The sequence below is a fragment of the Papio anubis genome, chromosome 7 (genome assembly GCF_008728515.1).
Source record: "Papio anubis isolate 15944 chromosome 7, Panubis1.0, whole genome shotgun sequence".
NCBI classification, from domain to species: domain Eukaryota; kingdom Metazoa; phylum Chordata; class Mammalia; order Primates; family Cercopithecidae; genus Papio; species Papio anubis.
In genome coordinates, this window is record NC_044982.1 from 39,721,022 (window position 1) to 39,749,017 (window position 27,996).

The 27,996-nt window shown below is 37.8% G+C and overlaps 1 protein-coding gene across 16 annotated transcripts in view; it reads right to left on the reverse strand.

Moving 5' to 3' along the window:
• GPHN (gephyrin) overlaps nucleotides 1-27,996 on the reverse strand; it is a 429,045-nt gene that overhangs the window by 252,653 nt on the left and 148,396 nt on the right. For 10 of the 16 annotated variants that reach the window (XR_004185388.1, XM_021941883.2, XM_031669113.1 and 7 more), the window contains 2 exons: nucleotides 21,153-21,425; nucleotides 19,794-19,892 (listed from right to left, as the gene is read on the reverse strand). Coding sequence is in view for 15 of the 16 variants with exons in the window: in XM_021941883.2 (XP_021797575.2) it covers nucleotides 19,794-19,892; nucleotides 21,153-21,425 (372 nt within the window). In the remaining variant the exon portion in view is untranslated. The remainder of the gene's footprint in view (nucleotides 1-19,793; nucleotides 19,893-21,152; nucleotides 21,426-27,996) is intronic. The other 6 variants (XM_031669110.1, XM_031669114.1, XM_031669112.1 and 3 more) reach the window with 1 other exon arrangement.

Below are 27,996 nucleotides of genomic sequence, written 5' to 3' on the forward strand. Positions count from 1 at the left end.
GTTTTTCTTTTCTTGGATCGTGTTTTGCTGGAAAAAGGTTTTTTTCTCAGTTGACCGAATTATTTTTCTCCATTTGTCTTGCCACCCTTAATGCACGCATGAGCGGGAGAGACCTCTATTTTCTTCAAGGAACTCCAGGAATTAAAAGTGGATAGATCTCTCTCAGAATCTGTTTTTGCCCCATCTATGCCTGTTTATTAGGCTTTAGAAGCTGCATGTTTTCCTAGCCCTCTCTCTTAAACGGCTATATCCAATAATTCAATTAGGAGATTGGTAAGCAAAAGATCTTACGGTGACTGGGTTTTGTTTTGCCTGTCTGTGTAGTTATATATGTGTTGTGTGTGTGATGTGTATAAAAAGAGTTCAAATTAATTGGACTAAAGGAAGATAAGTGCTTGGATCAAAAATTTTTTTAAAGGGAGGATAAAAGGTATGGTACCTTTCAGTTCATGTGACTTTAATCTTTGAGAAATAAAAACAACCCTTAAAGAATATTGGTAAAAAGCAGATGTCATCAAAATATAAACAGGCGGACTGGACTAAATTATGCAAGTCAGGTGCTAGGTTTGCTAAATGTTTTAAGTTTATAAACTGCTTTTTGGGTTTTAAGAACTATTTGACTTGCCTGCTCCGTAATTGGTAAGGCTGGGGACATGTAGAAGTAACCATATCTTTAATTATGCTGGAAGGAGTTAAACCTTGGCAGCACCTAGCACATAATGAAAACAACTTACCAGGTTTTACATTAAAGTAAAAAATTGCAATGAATTTACCATTATAACATATAACTCAAACTACTGGAAATAAATTTACATGTGAGGTATGTAAAACTAATAAAATGTGTTTTTAGTAAAAGATTATAAAAAGGCATAAAAATGTAAATTCTTGCCTAGGGTTAAAGGGTTGTTTTGAATTAGATAAACCAAAGCTCAAAGTTCAAACAAGTGGTAGAAGGACTGTAAAAATTAATCTTGAAAAATATTCCATGTGTAAACATATTGACTTAATTCAAAAAGGCATTATATGGTTTTTCAGTGAATTGATCATTGAAATAAAAGCACAACAAGATACTCTTAAGGCACTAATCTGCTCTTTTGCAAAATTTGTAAAGGGTTATAATAGGTTTTTGCTTTTTTAAAGTATCTGAGTCATCATTTTGGCAAAACAAATAATTTATGGTAATCTGGAATTCTATTTCATAACAGCAGTTGTTTTAATCCTCTGATATATTCAATAGGCTTCCCAAAATCAAACTTCAGTTTCAAAATTGTTTTTCCTGATATCTGGCTTTTTGAGTGCTACAGAGGTCCCCTGGGGCATCCAGAAAAGAAGTAAGCAGGATTATTTGGCATATTTAGTTACATGGGATTGCTAAATGGTGTTTCATCTTCTTTAAGGTTATATTTTGGGGAATAATACTAATATATGTCCCAAAATTGTATGAAATTTCCAAAATTCTAAGATCTAAAGTATATGCTATCAATCATAATTAAGGTTGTTATGTCAAGTTATTATAAACCACAGGGATAACCAAACTCCTTTGTCAATGGTGATTCTAACTGTAACTACCCTGGACATTTTGTTATTCAGAAAATTTTTGTCTTGTTTTGATCCTTTTCCAAAGATGGTTTATTATCACCTATAGGACTTTAACAGGTGCTCTCAAATGCAGGTTTCTAATAACTTTGGAGATTGTGACATTGGAACAAAGGAAAAATGTACAGGACTCAAAAAGAAATAAAATGTTCATGAATATTAAGCAACACAAGAGTTAACTAAATGGGGCCACGTGCAGTGGTTCATGCCTGTAATCCCAGCACTTTGGGAGGCTGGGGCGCGTGGATCACCTGAGGTAAGGAGTTTGAGACCAGCCTGACCAACCTGGTGAAACCCTGTCTCTACTAAAAATACAAAAATTAGCCGGGTGTGGTGGCAGGCGCCTGTAATCTCAGGTACTTGGGAGGCTGAGGCAGGACAATCGCTTGAACTTGGGAGGTGGAGGTTGCAGTGAGTTGAGATCATGTCATTGCACTCCAGCTTGGGTGACAAGAGCAAAACTGTCTCAAAACAAACAACAACAAAAAGAATTAACTAAATGGACTAAATGCAGAAAACTGAAGCAATCTTTTTGAGTTTTTTGGAACATTGCTGATCCTTGTTTTATTTTTCAGATTCATGGAAACTGATTTTGAACTATTTACAGTCCTTAATCAAGTAAGGAATACTGTGAACAAAATTTGGAGAATGTTTGTTTCTCTCTGCCTTGTTCCTCTAGAATTTGGAAAGTATCTATGAGTATTCCTAACTTAAGGCAATACAGTTGTTTGGATCAGTGCACTAAAAGTCCATTTTCTTTTGCAATTGGATAAACTAGTTGTTTTACCAAGGCTTTGACTGAAAGGGTGTGTTTCCCTTTCAGGAATCAAACTTGACTTGCAGAGCTGATAAAAGCCAAGTGAGAAAACTGGCCTCATACCCTTGTCTACCCAGTCCCTGTACAGGGTTCCTGACCTGTGGTCAGTAAAGAATGTCTCTTTCTAACAGGCCCAGGATCTCCAAGTTTATCCTCAGACCTTAAGAGGAGAGGATCACCCAACTCACAGGTATTTGAGGATACAAAACCCATGGGCTTTGCTTTAAAAGGTCATATCTGAGATTCCTTGTGGAACAGAGTTCCATCAAAGCCAGTCTAAAAGGCCTATTAAGAAATAGTTATTCTTGCTATACTTTATGCAAATAATCAGGCCATATATAAGACTATTTTGCAAACAACTCAGTCCTATCATGATTTTTTTTTTTAAACAAAAATATGAACTGGAGAGAGAGAAATTATGTTTCACAATTTATACACTTGTCACTGCATTCTAAACTCCTAGTTGTTTTTAAGTTTTAACCTACATTTTAGACTAACCCTGCATGTTCCAGCAATCTCCAGCTGTAGCTCAGAAGGAACAAAGGGATGGGTAATACAGAAATCTGGATCGATATTCTAGTTCTGAGCAATTATCCTGCAAATCCTGCCAGGTGATGGGAATAAATAGGATGCCCATCACCTGGAGGTTTCCTTTTTGGGAAAGTAAGACCAAGGGAGCTAACCAAAGCCAAGCACCATGCACCCAAATCCTAGGAAGCATAAATATAGCCACCAGTTATTTGGGCGTGTCATGAGACATTCTTTTCTCTCCCTTGTTGGAGGAGGACTCAATTCCACAGCTTCACCTTAGCATTCAGCTTATGATAAGGAGTCCATGCAAACCCTCCCCACCCTGAGACACATTTTTGTCTCAAACTCAACTCCAAGCTATGGGTCAAAGCCCTAGGAAAGAACACTAGATCCGAGGGATCCAGAGGTCGACGGTAATGGAAGTTAAAAGGCACAATGCAGGTAAGCATGACTGATTCCTGCCGGTTAAGCCAAGCTTCTTGTTTCATGGATAAAGGTCATGCTAGTATCTGTCACATAAATGAGGTCTAGGGAATTCAAGGCTACTGACAGCAGGGGAGATAGGGTGTACATGGTTAACAGCAGATACTCCCACCCTTTAGGCTCCCCTGTTAACATGGGTGAAAGCCAGTTTAAAACCTATGGGTGGCACCCTGTTGCAGTCATTGGGATACAAGGATGGCAGAAAGAAAGAGGAACACCTCACTTTCCCTCCCTCACACACCCTGGGTATATGCTAGGAAGAAAAAGGAACTAGGGACACCTGCTCCCCTCTTTCTAGATGAGTAGTCATTCATCTTCAGTCTGCATCCCTTTCATTTGCATCCTGAACCACTGGGACTCCTCTGAAAAAAAACAACAAAACACCTTTTTTTTTTTTTTTTTTCTTTTTTCTCCTCTGTCCTCTCTTCCCAGATAGGTAACTGTGTCTCTATACTATGGGATACTCCCACTGGATACATCTTCCAAACTGAGAAGAGTTAATTTCCCAAACCTTAAACTGATTGGCTTAGGATTGAGCTCAGGGGACAGGAACCCAAAAGCCTGGTATGCTAGCAAAAGGGTAAAAGTTTTCTTACCAGTCAAGCTTTTGGTCCCTCTCTCCCTGTACAGACTGCTCAAAGGATACGACATTTTTGAGCTCTCCTCACCTGCTCCTTGTTTCATTTTGATACAAATTTTCCAATAACCTGGTTTGTCTCTTGTCACCTTCAGGCCATCAACCTCCAAACAGTCATGCAACTGGAGGCTCGGCCGATGGTCCCTTTTACTGGGGACCCTTAGATATGCCTCTGAGGGAGATCTGACTGCTGTTTACCAAAACATTGCCCCTTACCAGCAGGGAGCAGTTAAGACTGGTCTTCATCCTTATCCTTATTTTAGCGGCAGTTAAATGTACGTCTTCAGTGGGGGAATGATAGATGCAGTAGGCAGATAAGGCGGGGGATCCCTGGAGAATCTCTGATTGGCCTGCGCACTGGGAGGATGGGGTGGAGCTACGGGAAGTTTGGAAGCTCGCACCATTTGTGTAGAGGGGAGGAGCCTAGGGTCTTCAACTTGCGTGTGGGGTGGCCTGCAATTAAATCTGTGGGGCCGGAAACCTGCTAGTAGGACACTCTCTGGCTTTGCCAGGTGTTCCCATTTCCCTTTTTCCTTTTCACCCAATAAATCCTGCCCTACTCACCCTACAATGTGTCCACGTGCCTAAATTATTCTGGTCTTGTGACAAGAACCTGTTTGTTTTTTCTATAACGATACCCTCGCTCATTTTTGAATCAGGTTGGTTTTCTGTTGAGTTTTAGGAGTTCTCTGTTTATTCTGGATATTAATCCCTTACCAGGTATATAATTTGCAAATATTTTCTCCCATTCTGTAGGCTGCCTTTTTCTCTGTTCATAGAATCTTTGGATGTGCAAAGATTTTAAATTTCCATGCAGTCTAATTTGTGTACTTTTTGCTGTTGTTGCCAGTGCCTTTGGTGTCATGTCCAAGAAAATCATTGCCAAGTCCAATGTCATAAAGTTTTGACTCATATTTTCTTCCAAGAGTTGTATTGTGGGTCTTAGCTTTAGGTCTCTGATCCATTTTGAATTAATTTTTGTATATGGCGTTAGATAAAAGTCCAAGTTAATTCTTTTGCAAGTGAATATCCAGTTTTCCCAGGACCATTTTTTGAAAAGACTGTCTTCCCCACTGAATGGCCTTGGTACCCTGGTCAAAAATCATTTGACCATATTTGCAAGAGTTTTGTCTATAATGTTTTTACTTTAAGGGGATACTGATCAAAACTCTTTTGAAATAGTTATTCCCCAGTGGAGAGAATTTTAACCTCTTGCATTTTGATATTATTGGTTACAATTAATAATAGTCTGTCATCTATGAACAAATTTTGATGCTTACCTGAAGATGATGCTTATTAAGCTACAGGCCAGAGTCTGTGTATTCAACAGAGATTGTTTCAAAAGCCTCATGGAAAGAATTGTACCTAATATTTCAAAGTACTAATACTTGAAAGAATAGACTCATGATGAGTAGACTTCTGCTTAGACAACTTTTAGACCTAAACATTGGACTGAGTTAGAATTTCTAAAGGTCTTTCCGGCCAGAAATGGAAAGTTTCATGAAAGCAGACTGCTAAGTCAAGGCTTATTTGAACAATAATTAGTTATCATAGGACTGAATCAACACAGAATGGAAAAAGGAATACAGAAGGAAATTTCTTTTCCTATTTGTTTGGAGTATTATTGACATTGGTTTTTTTAAATGTTCTGTTTTTTGGATATATAAGGAAGCTCTTTTTCTTTTTAAGCTATATGTAACCCACACAATTTAGAAGACTCTCATTTCTTAAACTAATATGAAACATTTCAAAATAATATTTGATTCTGACTTCCTCAGAATTCAGAAACTCTTAGTAATTTCCTAAATTTTCTTGACAGTATAGTTATTTGCATTCCGAATAAGAATGTATTCCTTTTAAACAGGATATAATCGTACAAATTGATTGTGCAACCAAGGCCTTACCTGGAGGTATATTTGAGAATGATGTTCATCTAATAAAATATCACTACCACTTTGAAGAAAAAAATATTGGCTGTACTCCTGAAGCCAATGCTTACAAAGCCCTCCCAGAAAAACGAACCTAGTACCTAGAGCAGAAGGTTTCAGCCTTTTATGTGGTAAGGAAGATCACTTACATGTGGGAATACAATTTTGGTGACCTCGAGAAGGAGGAACTTACCAAAATGATGATGATGGTGAAGTTTCTTGGGCATCGTTTAGTAATCTTGGGTTGGCAAAAATAGAGACCTTTAAAAGTATTAAGTAATAGCAAAACCCGCAATTACTTTTGTAACAACCTAATAGAATCTGAGATTCCCTAAAAAAATTTCCAGACAAAAAATAATTTTGTGGTCTTCGTAAAACAAACTTAAGGAGGATATCTGGTTAATTAATAATGTTGCGGCCGGGCGTGGTGGCTCACGCCTGTAATCCAGTACTTTGGGAGGCCAAAGCAGCCGGATCACGAGGTCAAGAGATAGAGACCATGCTGGCCAACATGGTGAAACCCTGTCTGTACTAAAAATACAAAAATTAGCTGGGTGTGGTGGCACACACCTGTAATCCCAGTACTTGGAGGCTGAGGCAGGGGAATCGCTTGAACCCAGGAGGCGGCGGTTGCAGTGAGCTGAGATCGTGCCACTGCACTCCAGCCTGGCGACAGAGCGAGACTCAGTCTCAAAAAAAAAAAAAAAAAAAAAAAACTTGCTCCAGTTATATAATGAATCATCCCAAACCTAATGAGATCAAATACATTTTTTTGTGGTAAATAAAAATTATCTTTGAGGCCAGACTCTGGCTCATGCCTGGAATGCTAACACTTTGGGAGGTGGAGGAGGGCGGACTTGCTTGAACCCAGGAGTTTGAGACTAGCCTGGGCAACATGATGAAACCCTGTCTTTACAAAAAATACAAAAATTAGGTGGGCATGGTGCTGTGTGCCTGTAGTTCCCAGCTACTTGGGCAGCTGAACCAGAATAATTGCTTGAGCCTGGTAGGTAGAGGCTGCAGTAAGCTGTGATTGTGCCATTGCACTCCAACATGGGTGACAGCAAGATCCTGTCTTGAAAAAAAAATTATCTTCGAGATTACGAAGATTACTAGAATGCCCTGACTTGTATATCCTTCTGAGTTATCTGCACTTTTCATTGTTTTACACGATTTTACAACTTTGCAAGTTGAAGAAAACTAATAATAATGTAAGTAATGATTCCTGCCCATAGAAATGCAAATAAGTTTAGTCCTGATCAAGAGCAACTAATCATTGGCCTGTATATCTCGTACAACTTTTCTATTTATAAATTCATTCCAGCCTTCATGACTGTTGACATATGTCTGTATCCTTTCCATTCTTGTTTGAATTGTTATAACAGCTTACTAGTTCTCCCATTAATTAATAAGTTGAATAAAATCTTTGGCACATATTTATTTTATATTTCTAAATGTTATAACCCAACCCTTATAAAACTATCTTTTAACATGTATCATACTGTATTCTCCAAAGTATTTCATTATATTAATTTATCTATATATTTTTCTTACTCCACAGATGCTTATAGCTTAAAGCTCTTTTGCTTGGATCAGTAAACTTCCAGAGTAAACACATTCTATTGTTTACAATTCTTAGATTGGGCAGTGCACCTTATCACTTATTTCTTTTTTTTTTTTTTTTTTTTGAGACTGAGTCTGGCTCTGTCGCCCAGGCCGGAGTGCGGTGGCCTGATCTCAGCTCACTGCAAGCTCCGCCTCCCGGGTTCACGCCATTCTCCTGCCTCAGCCTCCCGAGTAGCTGGGACCACAGGCGCCAGCCACTTCGCCCGGCTAGTTTTTTGTATTTTTTAGTAGAGACGGGGTTTCACCTTGTTAGCCAGGATGGTCTCGATCTCCTGACCTCGTGATCCGCCCGTCTCGGCCTCCCAAAGTGCTGGGATTACAGGCTTGAGCCACCGCGCCCGGCCATCACTTAAGCATTTCAAACCATGGTACGAAAATTCCAATCCTTCCTTCCTCCCTCCCTCCCTCCCTCCCTCCCTCCCTTCCTTCCTTCCTTCCTCCCTCCCTCCCTTCCTCCCTTTCTTTTTTTTTTTGAGATGGAGTTTCTCATCACCCAGGCTAGAGTGCAATGGCACAATCTCTGCTCACTGTAACCTCTGCCGGGGTTTAAGTGATTCTCCTGCCTCAGCCTCCTGAGTATCTGGGATTACAGGTGCCCACCACCACGCCCGGTTAATTTTGGTACTTTTAGTAGAGACGAGATTTCACTATGTTGGCTAGGCTGGTCTAAAACTCCTGACCTCAGGTGATCCACCCCCCTCAGCCTTCCGAAGTGCTGGGATTACAGCCGTGAGCCACCACACCTGGACCCCAATTCTCATTTTTGAGGAGAGTTTGTAATTAGTTTGTCACCTCCCAAAATGTCTTCTTTTACTTTTTCTTTTGTGAAAGGTGCTATAGCAGAGTGGTCAAGAATTCCCATCTTAGAATCAGACTGCCTAGACTTGAATACCAGTTCAGCCACTAAGTAGTTCCATGTTCTTAACTACTATGAGCTTCAGATTTCTTACAAGCAAAATGAGGATTTATGTAAAGAGTTGATATATATAAAATACTTAGAAGAATGATTGCTATTCAATTAATAATTATTTTAATATATCTAAATCCTCATGGATAAAAAGAAACAACAAAACTGTATATATACAGTTTTAATATACATGTATATGCATACATAAACACATGTATACATATACACATTATGTGATTCTCCTGCCTCAGCTTCCCAAGTAGCTGGGATTACAGGTGCCCGCCACCATGCGATGGTATACACATGTATATGTATATGTTTAATAAACATAACATATAGCATGTTTGTTTTATATATATATAAAACACACATATACATATATATACATATACACATACATATTCACACACACACATATATATATAAGTGATATGGATAAAAATATTGTTTTTTCTGTATCATTTACCAAGAGGAAATCATCAACTCTTTTTCTTCCCAGGGCAATCAGTAGAAATTCTTTCATATAATACAGCTTAGGGAGCATCATTATTGTTTTGGATTTCTCCAGAAGATTTAATTTCTGTCAGTGACATGAGATTTCCTATTACAAACTTCCAAGGGTATCTTCCCTCTTTGTCTTAAATTCTTTTTTTGCCTGTTGTTACTATTATTACTTTGAGTTTTGAACCTATCAGTTGCCTTGAGGCTGCAAAGCATAAGTTGTCACCTTCAGATTTGGATACAGTCTCTCTGAAAATATCTTCATGTATTTTATAAATACAGAAGAGCAGGATTTATTTTCATTCTCTTCCAACTTTAAGTCACATTTTCCAACCCTCTATCCTCTTGAATCAGGTTTTTTACCCAAATATGAAACTTCAGGGATTCCTATTTGATACATTTTAGTCTTTATTAGGAAGATGTCTTATTTCTTTGATGATACAGTACATATTGAGGTATATTATAATAGTTAAGATGCTTTTTAGTTGTGGACAACAGTAATCTCTATTAGTTTATTGGCTCATGTAACCAAGAAGTGAAGCAGTCTGTATAGTTCAAGAAAGGCTTGAATGAGTGGTTCACAAAACATTACTGGGACCCAGTATCTCTTTTAAACTTCCGGTTCTCAGGATTGTTTCTTATTGCCAGTTCCATCATGGGAGGCATTCCATTCACATTCCAAGATGTAATTCTTGGGGTTGTATATTTCCTCATTCATGTTCAGCAGGAAAGAGAGAATCTGTGTCCCCCAGTAGTTTAATTAAAATCTAAGAGATGAAATCCACTGGCTCTGACTGCTTTGAATTACATGATCCTTGAACTAATGATTGTGGCTAGGTGAAATGGATATGTTGATTATACAGTATTAAGCCAACTTACCCTGGAGGTTTAGTCAATTCCACCCAAACTACATGACTGGGAAATGTGATACAGTGCTAGGAAGAGGGAATGGAAAATGACTGCTGGAGAGACAACAAACAAATGTCAATTACAAGAGGCATTTCTCAAGTCTCTGTCTCCTGAAATAGCAAACTGATTAATTTTGCAATAAGTAGCAATGAGCTCATTAGTAATTACTGAACAGTCAGTACCTTGACCAGGTTTCACTTTTTGATTACTAGAAGTAGATAATTGAGTTAGGAAGGTAAAGACGTAGTTTTTAAAAAGCAACTCTTCAGTTAGGCTGTGAACTCTTTTTTTTTTTTTTTTTTTGAGACAGAGTCTCGCTCTGTCACCCGGGCTGAAGTGCAGTAGTACAATCACGGCTCACTGCAACCTCAACCTCCTGGACTCAAGTGATTCTTCCACCTCAGCCTCCCAAGTAGCTGGGACTACAGGCATGTGCCACAACATCTGGCTAATTTTTGTATTTTTCAGTAGAGATGGGGTTTTGCCATGTTGCCTGGGCTGGTCTCAAACTCCTGGGTTCAAGACATCTGCCCACCTCAGCCTCCCAAAGTGCTGGTATTACAGGCATGAGCCACTGCACCCAGGCCCTAGACTGAACTTTTTATGGGGGAACAACCTGTTCGTATTTGTATTCTGAGCACTGAGCATAGTGTTTGGTACCTTGGAAGAATTCTGCAAATATTTAATTCGTAATTTACAAAGTTTATAAAAATTTCCTCATATATGTCATCTGCTGTACTAAAAATAATACTCTGTTGTCAGATACAGGATAATTATGATTTCCATTTTATAGATGAGAACTGAAGCTTAAATTTTAAGGAACTTGTCCGAATTATTAACTGGTGACGTAAGGGCTCATATCCCAGTTTTCTGTCTTTAAGTTACAAGATTTTAACATTATCCCACATTGCTTCACATGCCTCAGATTGTGACCAGCTGCGGGAAACTAATTTTTCTTTTTAATAGGTAATAAGGTGCTCCCTTTTGATATTAATTTTACATAGGTAAAACTTGCAAAAGTAAGCCAAATAATATATATAGATATTCCAAATGACTGTTCTTACATAGAGGTCTTCTGACACACTGACAACACACCAGGTCATTCAGAACCAGTGGGACTCATTAATAAAGTTAGTGTTAGAGAAGCATTCAAAGTTAACATAACTTCTTTAGAAGCATCAAGGCCTTTCTTTTCATGACTTTGTTACCTATTTCTTCCTTTTCATTCTACTGTATAGACAGATGCACAGTCTGAAGAACAACAGTATACTCTTTGATACATTGCTAATTGTCATTTGTCACAGGAAACATAAACATGTGAGTCTACTTACAAAACTGAACATCTGTCAAAAAACCAATTACTATTTACAAAGGACTATTAAATACCAGCTAGTAGTTAATCAATGGGAAAGTCTTTGCTGACGCTGTATGAGAACATCCAGTTAGAACAGTTTTACAATCATTCTCAACTAGTTCCTCCAAAGAATTAAACCCTAATAATTAATGTATCTCCTATGCATCTAGAATGGTATTAGTTATGTACAATCCTTGGGAGAACTGAAAAATGGGTCACTCAAACAATTTTTGATGTACTAATATTAACTTTAGCTCCTGGAGGCATGTCTAGACTTGCCCTGTGCCAGAAAGGCATTCACTGTCCTGAACGGAGAGATCCAGGCCTGGCAGGACTCACCAGTGCTGACTAAAAAGCCCTTGGGCCTTGAATAAACATCAGTGGCAGCCAAGCAGTAGCTGCCATGAGCCTAGAGTGATAATGGCCATAGGGAGAGACTTCTTCTGCTTGAGGAAAGGAGAAGGAAAAGTAAAGAGGACTTTGTCTTGCAACCTGGTAAAATAAACACCAAGAAGACTTCTAAAGCCTCCCATCCCAGGCTCTAGCTCTTGGACAGCATTTCTAAACCCACCTTGGGCCAGAAGGGGACCTGCTACACTGAAAAAAAAAAAAAAAAGACCTGGTCTTGGCAGGATTCCTTACCTGCTGACTAAAGATCCCTTGGTATTTCAGTAAACAGCAGCAACAGCCAGAAAATAGCTGCCACAGGCCTTGGGCAAGACCCAGTACTATACTAGTTTTAGGAGTGACCCAACACAGTACCAGTGGTCATGGTCACAAGACTGCTTGCGTTAACCTTTCCCCAACTCCAGGCAGTTCAGTGCGAAGAGGGAAACTCGGCTTGTTTGGGGGAAAGTAAGGGAAAAAAATAAGACTCTGCCTGGTAATCTAGGGAATTCTCCTGGATCTTATTTAAGACCACCACGGCAGTACCTCTATAAGAGTCAGAGCACCTCTGCAAGAGTCACAACATTACTAGGCTTGGGGTGCCCCCTAATGCACACATGGCCTCAGTGACCAGATTTAGATAACAGCATTTAATTCCCTTTGAGTATCTGCAAAGCCTTCCCAAGAAGAATGGGTACAAATAAGCCCAGACTTCAAAGATTAGAATAAATATTCAGATATCGATGAACAGCCGCAAGCATGAAAACCATCCACAAAAGCATGGCTTTGCTAAATGAACTAAGTAAGGAAGGCACCAGTGACCAAGTCTGTAGTGACAGAGATATGTGACCTTTTAGACAGAGATTAGAAATCGCTGTTTTGAGGAAGCTCAACAAAATGAAAGATAACACAGAGAATGAATTCTGAATCATAACAGATACATTTAACAAAGAGACTGAAATAATTAAAAACAATCAAGCAGAAATTCTGGAGCTGAAAATTGAATTGAGAAACTGAAGAATACACCAGAGTCTTTCAACAGCATAACTGATTAAGCAGAAAAAAATTAGTAAGCTTGAAGACAGGTTATTTGAAAATACAGTCAGAATAGTCAAAAGAAAAAAGAATAAAAAATAATGAAGCACGCCTATAGGATCTAGAAAATAGCCTCAAAGAGTTATTGGCCTTAAAGAAAAGGTAGAGAGAGAGAGGTGTGTGTGTGTGTGTGTGTGTGTGTGTGAGAGAGAGAAAGAGAGAGAGAGATCAGGGTAGAAAGGTTATTCAAAGAGATATTAACAAAGATCTTTCAAAACATAGAGAAAGACATCAATATTCAAGTACATTAAGGCTATAGAACACTAAGCAGATTTAACCCAAAGAAGACCACCTCAAGACATTTAATAATCAAGCTCCCAAAGATCAAGGATAAAGAAAGGATCCTAAAAGCATCAAGAGAAAAATAACAGATAACATATAAAGGAACTCCAATATATCTGGCAGCAGATTTCTCAGTGGAAACCTTACTGGCTAGGAGAGAGTGGCATGGTAAATTTTAAACTGCTGAAGGAAAAAACCTTTTATCCTACAAAATTATATCCCGTGAAAGTATCCTTCAAACATGAAGGAGAAATAAAGACTTTCCCAGATAAACAAAAGCTGAGGGGTTTCATCAACAGCAGACCTATTTTACATGAAATGCTAAAGGGAGTTCTTCAATCTGAAAGAAAAGAATATTAAAGAGAAATAAGAAATCATCTGAAGGCCCCAAACTCTCTGGTAACAGTAAATACACACACCAAATACAGAATATTATAACACTGTTAAGTGTGATGTATATATTACTCATTTCATATCTTGAGTAGGACCACTAAGAGATGATCTAAAAAATAGTAACTACAGGCATGGTGGCTCATGCCTGTGATCTAGCGCCTAGACAGGGCAAGGTGGGTGGATTGCTTGAGCCCAGGAGTTTGAGACAAGCCTGGGCAAAATAGTGAAACCCTGTCTTTACAAAAAATACAAAAATCAGTTGGTCATGGTGTTGCGTGCCTGTAGTCCCAGCTACTTGGGAGACTGGGATGTGAGGATTGATTTAGCCCAAGAGGCCGAGGCTGCACTTAGCCGTGATTATACCATCACTCTCCAGCCTGGGCAATACAGTGAGACCCTGTCTCAACAACAACAACAAAAAAACCTACAACTTTTTGAGACATAGTATTATAAAATATAGATAGAAAAAATAAAAAGTTTAAAAGTAGGGGAATGAATTTAAAGTGTAGAGTTTTTATCAGTTGTCTCCTTGCTCTTAACTCCTAGCAATCAGAGTTAAGTTGTCATTGGTTTAAAATAATGGGTTATAAGATAGTATTTGCAAGGCTCATGGTAACCTCAAGCCAAAAAATCTACAATAGTTCCACAAAAAATAAAAAGCAAGAAATTAAAACATACCACCAGAGAAAATCACTTTCACAAAAAGAAAGACAGGAAGGAAGGAAGAGAGGAGCACAAAGAACCAGAAAAAAACAAAACAAATAATAAAATGGCAGTAGTAAGTCCCTACTTATCAATAATAACACTGAATGTAAATTAACTTAACTTTCCAATCAAAAGACACAGAATGGCTGAATGGATTGGAAAACAAGACCTAATAATCTGTTGTTTACAAGAAATACACTTCACTTATAAAAACACACACAGACTAAATAAAGGGATGGAAAAAGATACTCCATGCAAGTGGAAACCCAAAGAGTAGCAGTAGCTATACATATATCAGAAAAAATAGATTTTAAGACAAACACTATAAAAAGAGACAAGGAAGGTCATTTTATAATGACAAAGGGATCAATTCAGCAAGAGGATATGACAATTGTAAACATATATGCAACCAACACTAGAGCATCCAGACATATAAAACAAATATTATTAGAACTAAAGAGAGAGACAGACCCTAATATACCAATAGCTGGAGATTTCAACACCCCACTTTAAACATTGAACAGATTCTCCAAACAGAAAATTAATAAAGAAACATTGAGGCTGGGTGTGGTAGCTCAGGACTATAATTCCAGCACTTTGGGAGGCCAAGACAGGTGGATTGCTTGAGGTCCAGGAGTTTGAGACCAGCCTGGCCAACATGGTGAAACCCCGTCTCTACTAAATATACAAAAATTAGCTGGGCATGGTGGCGTGTGCCTGTAATCCCAGCTACTCGGGAGGCTGAGGCAGGAGAATCGCTTGAACCTTGGAGGTAGAGGTTGCAGTGAGCCAAGAATGCCCTGCTGCACTCTAGCTTGGGCAACAAAGCAAGACTCTGTCTTTAAAAAAAAAAAAAAAAAAGAAACACTGGACTTAATCTCTATTACAGATCAAATAAATCTAATAGATACTTATAGAATATTTCATCCAATGGCTGCAGAATACACATTCTTCTCCTCAGAACATGAATCATTCTCAAGGACAGATGATATGTTACGCCACAAAACAAGTCTTTACAATTTCAAAACTCTGAAATAATATATATCTTATCTAACCTACAACAGAATAAAACCAGTAATCAATAAAAAAAAAACTTTGGAAATGATACAAACATATGGAAATTAAACAATATGCTCCTGAATGACCAGTGGGTCACTGAAGACATTAAGAAGCAAATTAAAAATTTCTTGAAGCAAATGAATATGGAAACACAAAACACCAAAACCTATGGGATAGGCAAAACAGTACTAAGAGGAAAGTTTATACTAATAAGCACCTACATCAAAAAAGTAGAAAAACTACAAATAAACAACCTAACGACACATGATAAAGAACTAGAAAAGCTAGAGAAAATCAAGCCTAAAATTAGTACAAGAAAAGAAATAAAGATCAGAGTAGCAACAAATGAAATTAAAACAAACAAAAAATAATACGAAAGATCAACAAAATGAAAAGTTTTTTTTTAAGAAAGATAAACAAAATTGCCAAATCTTTAGCCAGACAAAGAAGAAAAGAGAGAATACCCAAATAAATGAAATCAAAGATGAAAAAGGAGACATCACAATTATACCACAAAAATTCAAAGAATCATTACAGACTACTATGAGCAACTATATGCCAATAAGTTGGAAAACCTAGACGTAATGGATAAATTCCTACATGCATACAACCTGCCAAGATTGAACCATGAAGAAATCCAAAACCTGAATACAGCAATAAGTAATGAGATTGAAGCCATAATAAGTCTCCCAGCAAAGAAAAGAACCAATAGTTTCACCGCTGAAGTCTACAAAATATTTAAAGAAGAACCGATACCAATCCTACTCAAACTATTCTGAAAAACACAGAAGGAAGGAATACTTCTATACTCATTCTACAAGGTCGGTATTACCCTGCTATTAAAACCAGACAAAGACACATCAAAAAAAGAAAACTATAGGCCAATATCTGATTAACATTGATGTAAAAATCCTCAACCAAATGCTAGTACACCAAATTCAGCAACATATTAAAAACATCATGCATCATGACCAAGTGGGATTCATCCCAGGGATGGCAGGATGGTTCAACATATGCAAATCAATCAATGTGATACATCATATCTGCAGAATGAATGACAAAAGCCATATGATCATTTCACTTGATGCTGAAAAAGCATTTGACTAAATTCAATTGCTTCATGATAAAAACCCTTAAAAAACTGGGTATGGAAGGAACATTCCTCAACATGATAAAAGCTATATGCAACAGACCCACATCTAGTATCATACTGAATGTGGAAAAACTGAAAGCCTTTTCTCTAAGATCTGGAACATGACAAAGATGCTTACTTTTACCACTGTTATTCAACATAGCATTGGAAGTGCTAGCTACAGCAGTCAGACAAGAGAAAAATATAAAAAGCACCCAAATTGGAAAGGAAGAGATCAAATTATCCTCCCTTGCAGATGATACAATATTTGGAAAAACCTAAAGACTCCAACAAAAACCATTAGAATTGATAAGCAAATTCAGTAAAGTGGCAGGATACAAAATCAACATACAAAAATTAGTAGCATATCTTTTTTTTTTTTTTTTTTAGATGGAGTCTTGCTCCATCACCTAGGCTGAAGTGCAGTGGCAAGATCTTAGCTCACTGCAACCTCTGCCTCCCAGGTTCAAGCAATTCTCCTGTCTCAGCCTCCTGAGTAGATGGGACTATAGCCTGCCACCACACCAGGCTAATTTTTGTATTTTTAGTAGAGATGGGGTTTCATCTTGTTGGTTGGGCTGGTCTCGAACTCTTGACCTTAGGTGATCCAACCTCCTCGGCCTACCAAAGTGCTGGGATTACATGCGTGATGCACCACGCCTGGCCAATTAGTAGCATTTCTATATGCCAACAGTGAACAATATGAAAAAGAAATTAAGAAGGTAATCCCATTTATAATAGCTACAAAGAAAACACATAGGAATAAATTTAACCAAAGAAGTAAAAGATTTCTATGATGAAGTATAAAACATTTTTGCAAGAAACTGAAGTGGACACACAAAAAGGAAAGACATTCCTTGTTCATGGATTGGAAGAATCAATATTGTTAAAATGTCCATACTTCCCAAAGCAATCTATGAACTCAATGCAATCCCTATCAAAATATCTTCATGGAAACAAAAAAAATAATCATAACATTTATACAGAACCACAAAAGACCCAGAACAACCAAAGCTATCCTGAGCAAAAATAAAAACAAAACTAGAGGAATCATGCTACCTGACTTAAAATTATACTACAGAGCTATAGTAGCTGAAAAAGCATTTTCATCATGGAACTAAAAACAGACACATAGATCAATGGAATAGAATAGAGAACCTACAAACAAATCCATGTATGGACAGTGAGCTCATTTTGACAAAGGGGTTAAGAACATACATTGGGGAAAGGACAGTCTCTTCAATAAACGGTGCGGGGAAAACTGGATATCCTTATGCAGATGATTAAAACTAGATACCTATCTCTTGCCATATATAAAAATCAAATCAAAATGGATTAAAGACTTACATACTTAAATCTATGACTTGAAACTATGAAACTACTAAAAGAAAACATTGGGAAACTCACCAGGACATTGGACTAGGCAAAGGTTTCTTCAGTAATACCCCATAAACACAGGCAACCAATGAAAAAACAAACAAATGGGATCATATCAAGTTAAAAAGCTTCTGTATAGCAAAGGAAACAATCAAGAAAGTGAAGAGAACGCAACAAATGGGAGAAAATATTTGCAAACTATGCATCTGAGAAGGAATTAGTAACCAGACTATATAAACAACTCCATAGGAAAAAACATACAATAATTCAATTTAAAAATGGGTAAAAGAGCTGAATAGATGTTTCTCAAAGGAAGACATACAAATGGTAAACAAGTACATGAAAAGGTGCTCATCATTATTGATCATCAGATAAATGCAAATCAAAACTATAATGAGATGTAATCTCTTCCCAGTTAATATGGCTTTTATCCAAAAGGCAGCCAATAATGAATGCTGGTGAGGATGCGGAGAAAGGGGAACACTTGTACGCTATTGGTGGGAATGTAAATTGGTACAGCCACTAAGCAGAATAGTATGGAGGTTCTTCAAAAAACTAAAGACAGAACTACATATGATCCAGCAATGCCTCTACCAGGTATATATCCAAAAGAAAGGAAATCGGTATATTGAAGAGATATCTGCACTTCTATGTGTACTGCAACATTATCAACCTGAGTGTCCATCACCAGATGAATAAACAAAATGGGGTACATATATACAATGGAGTACTGATTAGCTATAAAAAAGAATGAGATCCTGTCATTTGCAACAACATGGAAACTGTAGGACACTGTTAAATGAAATAAGCCAGGCACAGAAAGACAAACTTTGCATGTTCTCACTTATTTGTGGGAGCTAAAAATTAAAACAATTGAACTTACAGAGATAAAGATGGTAGAATGATGGTTACCAGAGGGTGGAGAGGGTGGGGAGGGGGAGTGGGAAATGGGGATGATTAATGGGTACCTCAAAATATAGTTAGATACAATGGATAAGTTCTGACAGCACAACAGGGTGATTACAATCAGCAATAATTTGTTGTACATTTTAGAATAAATTAGGGAATACAACTGGAATGTTTGTAACACAAAGAAATGATGAATGCTTGAAATGATGGATACCCATTTACCCTGATGTGATTATTATCCATTGTATACCTGTATCAGAATGTCTCACATGCCCCATAAATATATCCACTACTATGTACCCCACAAAATTAAAATTTTTAAAAAGTCTTCATTTGGTAGTATCTTCTAAGAGACTGTGGATGCTAAGTTGTTGGTTTTTTTCTCTCCAAATTTTGGGTGTTTTGGTTCCTAAGTATTTAAAGCCTTTATTATTTCTTTTTCTTCTCTGTCCCTCTCAGTTTATATCCATATTAGGGACTTAGATCAGTTTTTTTTTTTTTTTTTTTTTTTACATCCAATGTCTAAATTATCAGTGTTTAATGATTTTTATGTATCAGTTTAATCTTTTACAACCTGGCATTTTTTGCAAGCTATCATTGAGCCAGTGACTGAATAAACAAATATGCACCTAAAAAGTTTACTTATGATGAGGAATCACAGAATTTATATCAAAATTCAACTCTGCAAATGGTTGTAATGAGAGCCCAATGAATGAAGAAAAAAAAAGAGATGCAAAATCATGAGAAAAAATAGGAAGGTTAATACAAATCAACTATTTGCTTGACCAATCTGTCTAGATTTTAAGACTCAAAGTGATTCTCTTAAGAGGTAATTTTAAGCCAGGCAATTTATTTAAAGCTATCTGATGAAATTGGTAAGACAAAAATAACTTCTGAGCAATGAATTTCTTGCTAGTCATTTGAGAAAAGTGCATTGTCACAAATGACAGAATCTTAATGATAGCAGAATACTTTAGTCACAGGAGAAACTCTATTAAATTCCTTGATGGATATACTCAATGGCACTTACACTTTCACAAGAAAGCAATGTTGAAAATCCATCAGAATAAAACAACACATCTTCCATATGTTACAGCCTATCTCCAAGGACAGGAAGCAGAATACATATTTGGAAAATCATTAATGCAAAAGCCTCTTGTCTTACCCGTTCATCTGTTGAATGATGGGAATAATTGATGAGACCAGGGATGGGCTGTTCACCGTGTGCCATGACAACAGCAGGACTGGTGTAGAATGGATGCTTCTAATGCACAACACATAACAACTATGAATATAGTGACAGGAAAACATGAAACTATACAAACAAAATGACTAAAAAGGAAAAAAGGTAAAAACAAATGGAAAAATGAAATGCTAACATTTTCCAAATGTAGAATGACAGAATCAGCTTAGATTTTAAATGCCATAAGCTTCTCTCCTAAGATTGAAATTTATGGCACTTCTTACTCTTTTAATTCAGAGTAAAGGAAAAAGAATATATAATGATTTAAAAATGCACCCATTTCACCAATTAGTTTCATTAAAAAAACACACAAAACTTAAATACTTACTAGCCTTAAGTAAGCACTTACTGGGTCACTGAATGGATACTTCAAAAGGATTTCTCGATGATTCTAATCTATATGTTGTTAAAAAAATACTTCACTATGCTCATAGCCAAAATAACTGGATAATCCATAAAACTCTGAGAATTACTTCATATAGCAATTAAATTTTCAATCTTTATGCTCTTAATGAAAAATCATAATCTCCAGAATTGATATACTACTTTCTGAAGATATTAAGGCATACTAGGTGGACTTTAGTAGGTATGAAGAATAAACCATGTTCTATAACTTTAAGACAGTTAAATTTACTCAAGTAACTCATGGTAGTATATTTACCCGTGGAGTTGTCCAAAGAGAAATTGTAATACTTTGGTATTGTCCTAATATTTATTACTTTATTAAATTAAAGATGCAAATATATCCATTTCCTATCTTTGCCACTAGGGTAATTTGTGTCAAGTAATATTTGAATAAGTTATTAGTTAAGAAAAATTCAACAATTGCTGAAAAGCTTTGTCCCTTTAAAAATCTTTATTAATCTTTCCCAACTCCTTTCTTGAATCATCTAAGGTCTTTTACCTTCAGTTTTCTGTTCCCTCAAGAATTTGTGAAGTTTTGATATTTTGAATATATAAACATTATATATTTAATATGTCCACAAAAATGACATCTCCAAAGAGTTCTAAAATGTCACATTGTATATCATTGTAGCTATTACTTCAATAGGCAACAGCTCATCAGTAATGCCTCAGAACTCAGAATAAATTTCAGTGCCTTCAAGGAATCTATATCAAGAAGGAAACATAGTAGTGAAGTGTCATGGACATCCCAGTTATTTTTTTAGGGTTCTCTGAAGAAGTATTAAATGTAGGGAGGGATGTGATGGAAAACAGATGAAACCAGTACATTTACCTGTGGGTCCTTTAGGCCTCTTGAGTATCTCTCATTAGGCTTACCTTGGCAGCAATGGCTGCTGCAGTTATATGTGATGAGGAACTATCTTCTGTTGAAGCAACACCACTGTCTTTCTTCTCTTCTTCCTCTTCCTCACATTGAACCCCTTTGTCTTCTGTCTGTTTATGGGGGCTGGTAGTAGGAGGAGGGGAAAGAGGGGGTGGTGGGGAAGGCAAATCTTCTAGTTCATCATGCACCTCCTTTACTTTTACAATGGCATCACGTAAAAGGTCAATGGCATGAGGTAGAGCTGGCAGTATGAATTGAAAGCATTCCTGTATGCAAGAGAAAGAAAAAAAATTAAGATGAAGCACTTTTGTAATTATATAAGATGGTGGCAATCAAATTGTTTTGTGATTTTGGATCTGCATTTCCCTCCATCAATCTCAAGAATGAATCATATGTAAAACATTGTCTTAGCAATATGCCATGAAGTAAGCATAACATATATTACAGTATTCTCCATAAGCTAAGGAACTACAGTGCTATAAAAACATACACTCTGCTGACTGTTCCTTTTGCCATGCAAAAGCTCCTTAGTTTAATTAGGTCCCAGCTATTTATCTTTGTTTTTATTGCGATTGCTTTTGGGTTTTTGGTCATGAACCCTTGTCTAAGCCAATGTCTAGAAGTGTTTTTCCAATGTTATCTTCTACAGTTCTTATAGTTTCAGGTCTTAGGTTTAAGTACTTAATCCATCTTGAGTTGATTTTTGTATAAGGTAAGAGTTGAGGATCAAGTTTCATTCTCCTACATAGGGCCAGCCAATTATCCCAGCACCATTTGTTGAAAAGGGTGTCCTTTCCCTACTTTATGTTTTTGTTTGCTTTGTTGAAGATCAGTTGGCTGTAAGTTTTTGATTTTGCTTCTGGGTTCTCTATTCTGTTCCATTGATCTATGTGCCTATTTTTACACCAGTACCATGCCGTTTTGGTGACTGTGGCCTTATAGTGTAGTTTGAAATCGGGTAACGTGATGCCTCCAGATTTGTTCTTTTTGCTTAGTCTTGCTTTGGCTATGCGGGTTCTTTTTTGGTGCCATATGAATTTTAGAATTGTTTTTCCTAACTCTGTGAAGGATGATGGTGGTATTTTGATGGGAAGTGCATTGAATTTGAAAATTGCATTTGGCAGTATGGTCATTTTCACATTCTTGATCCTGCTAATCCATGAGCATGTGATGTGTTTACATTTGTTTGTGTTGTCTATGATTTCTTTCAGCAGTGTTTTGTAATCTTCACAATCTACACATCTGACAAAGGACTGAATTCCAGAATCTACAACGAACTCAAACAAATCAGTAAGAAAAAACAAAGAAACAATCCCATCAAAAAGTGGGCTAATGACATGAACAGGCAATTCTCAAAAGAAGATATACAAATGGCCAACAAACATATGAAAAAATGTTCAACATCACTAATGATGAGGGAAATGCAAATCAAAACTGCAATGCAATACCACCTTACTCCTGCAAGAATGGCCATAATCAAATAATGAAAAAACAGTAGATGTTGGCATGGATGTGGTAAACAGGGAACACTTCTACATTGCTGGTGGGAATGTAAACTAGTGAAACAGCTATGGAAAACTGCAGAGATTCCTCAAAGAACTAAAAGTAGAACTACCATTTGATCCAGCAATCCCACTACTAGGTATCTACCCAGAGGAAAAGAAGTCATTATTCAAAAAACATACTTGCACACACGTTTATAGCAGCATAATCTACAATCGCAAAATCGTGATCAAATGCCCATCAATCAATGAGTGGATAAACTATGATACATCATAGTATACTACTCAGTCATAAAAAGGAATGAATTAACAGCATTTGCAATGACCTGGATGAGATTACAGACTATTATTCTAAGTGAAGTAACTCAGAAATGGAAAACCAAACATCGTATGTTTTCACTGACATGTAGGAGCTAAGCTATGAGGATGCAAAGGCATAGGAATGACACAATGAACTTTGGGAACTTACGGGAAAGAGTGTGGGGGGCGAGGGATAAGACAACAAATATGAGGCCGGGCGCGGTGGCTCAAGCCTCTAATCCCAGCACTTTGGGAGGCCGAGACGGGCGGATCACGAGGTCAGGAGATCGAGACCATCCTGGCTAACACGGTGAAACCCCGTCTCTACTAAAAAAATACAAAAAAACTAGCCGGGCGAGGTGGCGGGCGCCTGTAGTCCCAGCTACTCGGGAGGCTGAGGCAGGAGAATGGCGTGAACCCAGGAGGCGGACCTTGCAGTGAGCTGAGAGCACTCCAGCCTGGGTGACAGAGCAAGACTCCGTCTCAAAAAAAAAAAAAAAAAAAAAAGACAACAAATATGGTGCAATGTACACTTCTCGGGTGATGTGTGCACCAGGATCTCACAAATCACCACTAAGGAACTTACTCATGTAACCAAATACCACCTGTACCCCAATAACTTATGGAAAAATAATAAAAAAAAGATTGAGGACAGGCATGGATGGTCAGATTCAGATTCTCTTAAAAAAAAGAAAAGCATGCACTGCATTTTTTAAAAAGTAAAATTTCAATATACAACTTGGTAGTTTAAAGATGCATTATGGGAAAGACAGAAAAGATAGGAAAGAAGCCCAAGAGTTTGAGACTGCAGCGAGCTATGATTGTGTAACTGCATTTCAGCCAGGGTGACACAGTGAGATTCTGTCTCTAAAAATAAATAAATAAATATATTCTAAAAACTTGTATACTACCCTGTTTTCCATCCCTTCCTCCCCAAGAGAAAACCTACATACTCACACACATACACATTTAATTCTTGGGTTATTTCTACAACTCTTAAATGATTTATGCAAAAATCCTGAGGAAACTAGGAGCCCTCCATTCCTTGTTCCCAATCTCCTGAGTCAAGACCATTTCTTGATGTGATTCATGCCAAACACTGAAGAAACTGTTGTATTTTGGATGGGTCAAATCTACTTAATCTTTTTTTTTTTTTTTGAGACGGAGTCTCACTCTGTCGCCCAGGCTGGAGCGCAATGGCGCCATCTCGGCTCACTGCAACCTCCACCGCCCGGGTTCAAGCAATTCTCTGCCTCAGCACCCTGAGTAGCTGGAGCTGGGATTTCAGGTGCTCACCACCACGCCCGGCTAATTTTTTTGTATTTTTAATAGAGATGGGGTTTCAACATCTTGGCCAGGCTGGTCTTGAACTTCTGACCTTGTGATTGGCCCGTCTCGGCCTCCCAAAGTGCTGGGATTACAGACGTGAGCCCCAGCACCTGGCCAAATCTACTTAATCTTTAATCCAAAAGTAGAGAGAAGCAACTGGGGGCCTTCAGTGCAGAAAGTGGGCTCAGGAGGCTAAGTAAAGGAATATGAATGCTGATATCCAAGGCATTCAGGAACTTTTACACAGGTGCAAGAAACTTACATCAAAGTGGCCACAAGATTGTTTAATAGGAGACAGACAAATGAAACTCTATGTTTACTGCTAGACACCAAATCTTTGTGTGAAATCTTGAATTTATGGGGAAGGAGGGTAGCCTGTACCTGTCTGTTATTTTTCCTAATCCCGGCCCCTCATTCTTGAACTGCAGGAGACTGAGCCCCTTTGGGCTTCGGTGACCCCACCACTGGGGAATGTTTATTTGAAGGTTGATGTTGCTATACTGTCTACTTCTTTTCCCATCTTCTAATCATTTTTTTTTAAACACACATGCTGACTCTTTTCCTATCCCTTCTCCTTTTCTGGGGAAAATACAATGAATAAATAAAGATTTATTGGTACTGAAGTTGTTTAAAAAGAGGCAGGAAAGAGGTTTCATATTTTTAGTTAGAGCAGGGCAGTAGAACTAACAACCTATGTGAGAATCAGATTATTTTGTCCAGAGAGCTGAAGTTCTAACTATCATCATAAAGTATAGCTAGGTAACATCGTACAGCATGCAAAATATAAAATAAGCTTGTAAAGAGCACTACATAAAGTGAATATAATCTGCTGCTGAGGTGCTCACTATTATCTATAATATATCACCAAAAGAGAATAGGTGAGAACCTAAAAACCAGAACATAAGGCCAGATATATTTGCAGAATAGGTGGAGGTCTTTCTCTTTCACATTTGAAGTAATAGCTTAAAATCTAAGATGTAAAAAAAAAAATCTTAAAAATTTTTGGAGGGTTACATAATATCGGGAAAGATGCCTAATCTTTTGGCCTATCTGTGTATGGCTCAATCAGTTTACTCGTTAAAGATTGTGTAGTAAAGAATTTAACCTTGACCGAGGAGAGGTCTGGTCTTTACACTCAGCTTCTGGGAGTGATCTCTAGGTCCTTGGAATTTCATGCCTAATAGGAATGTCTTTGTTGCCTATGGACTTTGGGCACCAGAGACAGTCTAACAATGTTAGACTGCAGTTCAGGAATGAGGGGAAGGGATCACGAAAAGAACAGACAGGTATAGGCTACCCTTCCTCTCTCCCTGTTAATTCAAGATTTCACACAAAGCTTTGGTGTCTAGCAGTAAACATGGAGTTTCATTCATCTGTCTATTAAACAATCTTGTGACTACTTTGACTAAGTTTTTGCACCTGCATAAAAGTTCCTAAGTGAATTGGATATATATTCATATTCCCTTTCTTGGCCTTCTGACCCTACTTTCTTTTTTTTTTTTTTTAATGGGGTTGGCGGGGGATGGAGTCTTGCTCTGTCGCCCAGGCTGGAGTGCAGTGGTGCGACTCGGCTTGCCTGAGTAGTTGGGACTACAGGCGCCCGCCACCACGCCTGGCTAATTTTTTGTATTTTTAGTAAAGACGGGGTTTCACCGTGTTAGCCAGGGTGGTCTCGATCTCCTGACCTCGTGATCTGCCCGCCTTGGCCTCCCAAAGTGCTGGGATTACAGGCGTGAGCCACTGCACTCGGCCTTCTGACCCTACTTTCTACATGGAAGGCCCCCAGGTGCTTCTCTTTACTTTAGGATTAAAGATTACAGGTCAGCCACACTGGCAGTAAGTGTTTGAGTCCCAATAAAAGCTCTGGATACCAAAGACTCAGGTGACCATTCCCAGCTGGCATTACTCCATGTGTGGTATCACAAACTGATGCCAGAAGGGTGGTATGTCCATGTCTCCAAAGAGAGAGGACAACAGAAGTTCCTCATTTGTTACTTCTGTTAGACTCTGTCCTATGCACTTCCTCCCTTGGCTGACTTTAATCCGTATTCTTTCCTTGCATGAACAATAATCATGAGTATAACAGCCTTCTGTGAGTTCCATGAATGCTAGTAAATTACCAAACTTGAAGGTCATTTTAGGATCTCCTGAATTTGCAATTAGGGTTAGAAGTGAGGGCAATTTTGTGGAGTACTTGACATTTGTACGTTGCTATTTTTTGCAGTTGGCTAAAACTCCTTACAGTTGGTGTCAAAAATAAGATTTTCTAGAAAGACCCTGATTCACTGAAATAAATGGCTTAGGAAGTGAAGAGAGGGTGTGGGATTATGAACCTTTGATCACTGAGTGAAGGCAGTGTCAACCACAGTATGGAATTGCTTCTGTACTGTGATTAGTTAATGGAGATAATTCCCAAAAAGTTGTCTCACTGGATGCATAAGGAGATGAAGAATATAAAGAAAGAAGCTAAACACACAATCTCTTGGTTATTGTTATCTATGCTAGCTAAAATGAAAGTAAGGGATACAATCCTACTCTATATGAATGGGAATAGACTGTGCAGGAGGAACTTGCTAAACTAGTATTACCAATGGCAATCTGAATTAGCACAGTGGCCAAACCTTACAACTCTTTAAAAGGTGGAAAAGTTTGGGCATAAATAGAAGGAGGAATGGTAGCTGAGGGTAAAGGAATGAATGGATAGGTTATGCAGTAAGGGAAATAATACTGCATTGGTATTTCCAAAGAGGTTCAGAACAAGAGATGACATTGTTTCTTAGCTCAACTGTAACAGATGCTTGAAAGAGTGGTCATATGTTGCTGAGACTACTCCTATTTTTGGAATCCAATAAGCCTGCAAACCTGATTAGCATCATTCTGGGAGACATTCTGGTCTGTTAATGTTTGAGAAGGACTCTAAGAATGTGCCAGTATCTTTTGACTTTTATTTTTTAGGTTATGGCTAAGTGTATTGGGAAATTCAATTAAAGCCTCCTCAGGATATAATGTCAATAGAAAATGACTGGCCTGAGGAAGAACTGCACTTAGGTAACCATCAGCTAATTTCTATGATATATAGTTCTGTACAAACATATCAATAGTATTTTTGGTAGTAGATTAAGGTGAGAAATTATTGAATTTATACAAAATTATGAAAATGTATGTAATGGCTTTAGTGGATGGATTAGCTATTTCTCTAAATCTAACCATACCCTACACTGCCTCAGCCAAATCTTAGGCATATTCACACTGATGCTACTGCTGTGTCTGTCACATAAATGCCATAGTAAATATAGATGCCCAGACAAACATGACTGTGTTGCTGTACAATAAAAAAAGTCTCGGCCAAAGGCCAGCGGGTAGCTTGTAGAGTGAAGAATTAACAGTACCCTAAGAGAGTCTGAGGGTAAAAGTGGTTGCCCTTAACTAGTTGGAGGAGATCTCTAGGTCCTCAGAATGTCATGTGTGACAGCAACGTCTTTGTTTACCTGATGGCTTTGGTCACCATACAATCTAACAATATGACTTATGATGGGGACTTTGGGCCACATGGTGTCAGTTCTGGAACGTACTGGAGACTAATGCTATCAATCCAATCTCTGGGAAGCACTAAAGACTAAAGGTCATTCATATGGGCAAAACATGATGAACTGCAACAACAACAACAACAAACCGAAACAACAACAACAACAACAACAACAAAAAA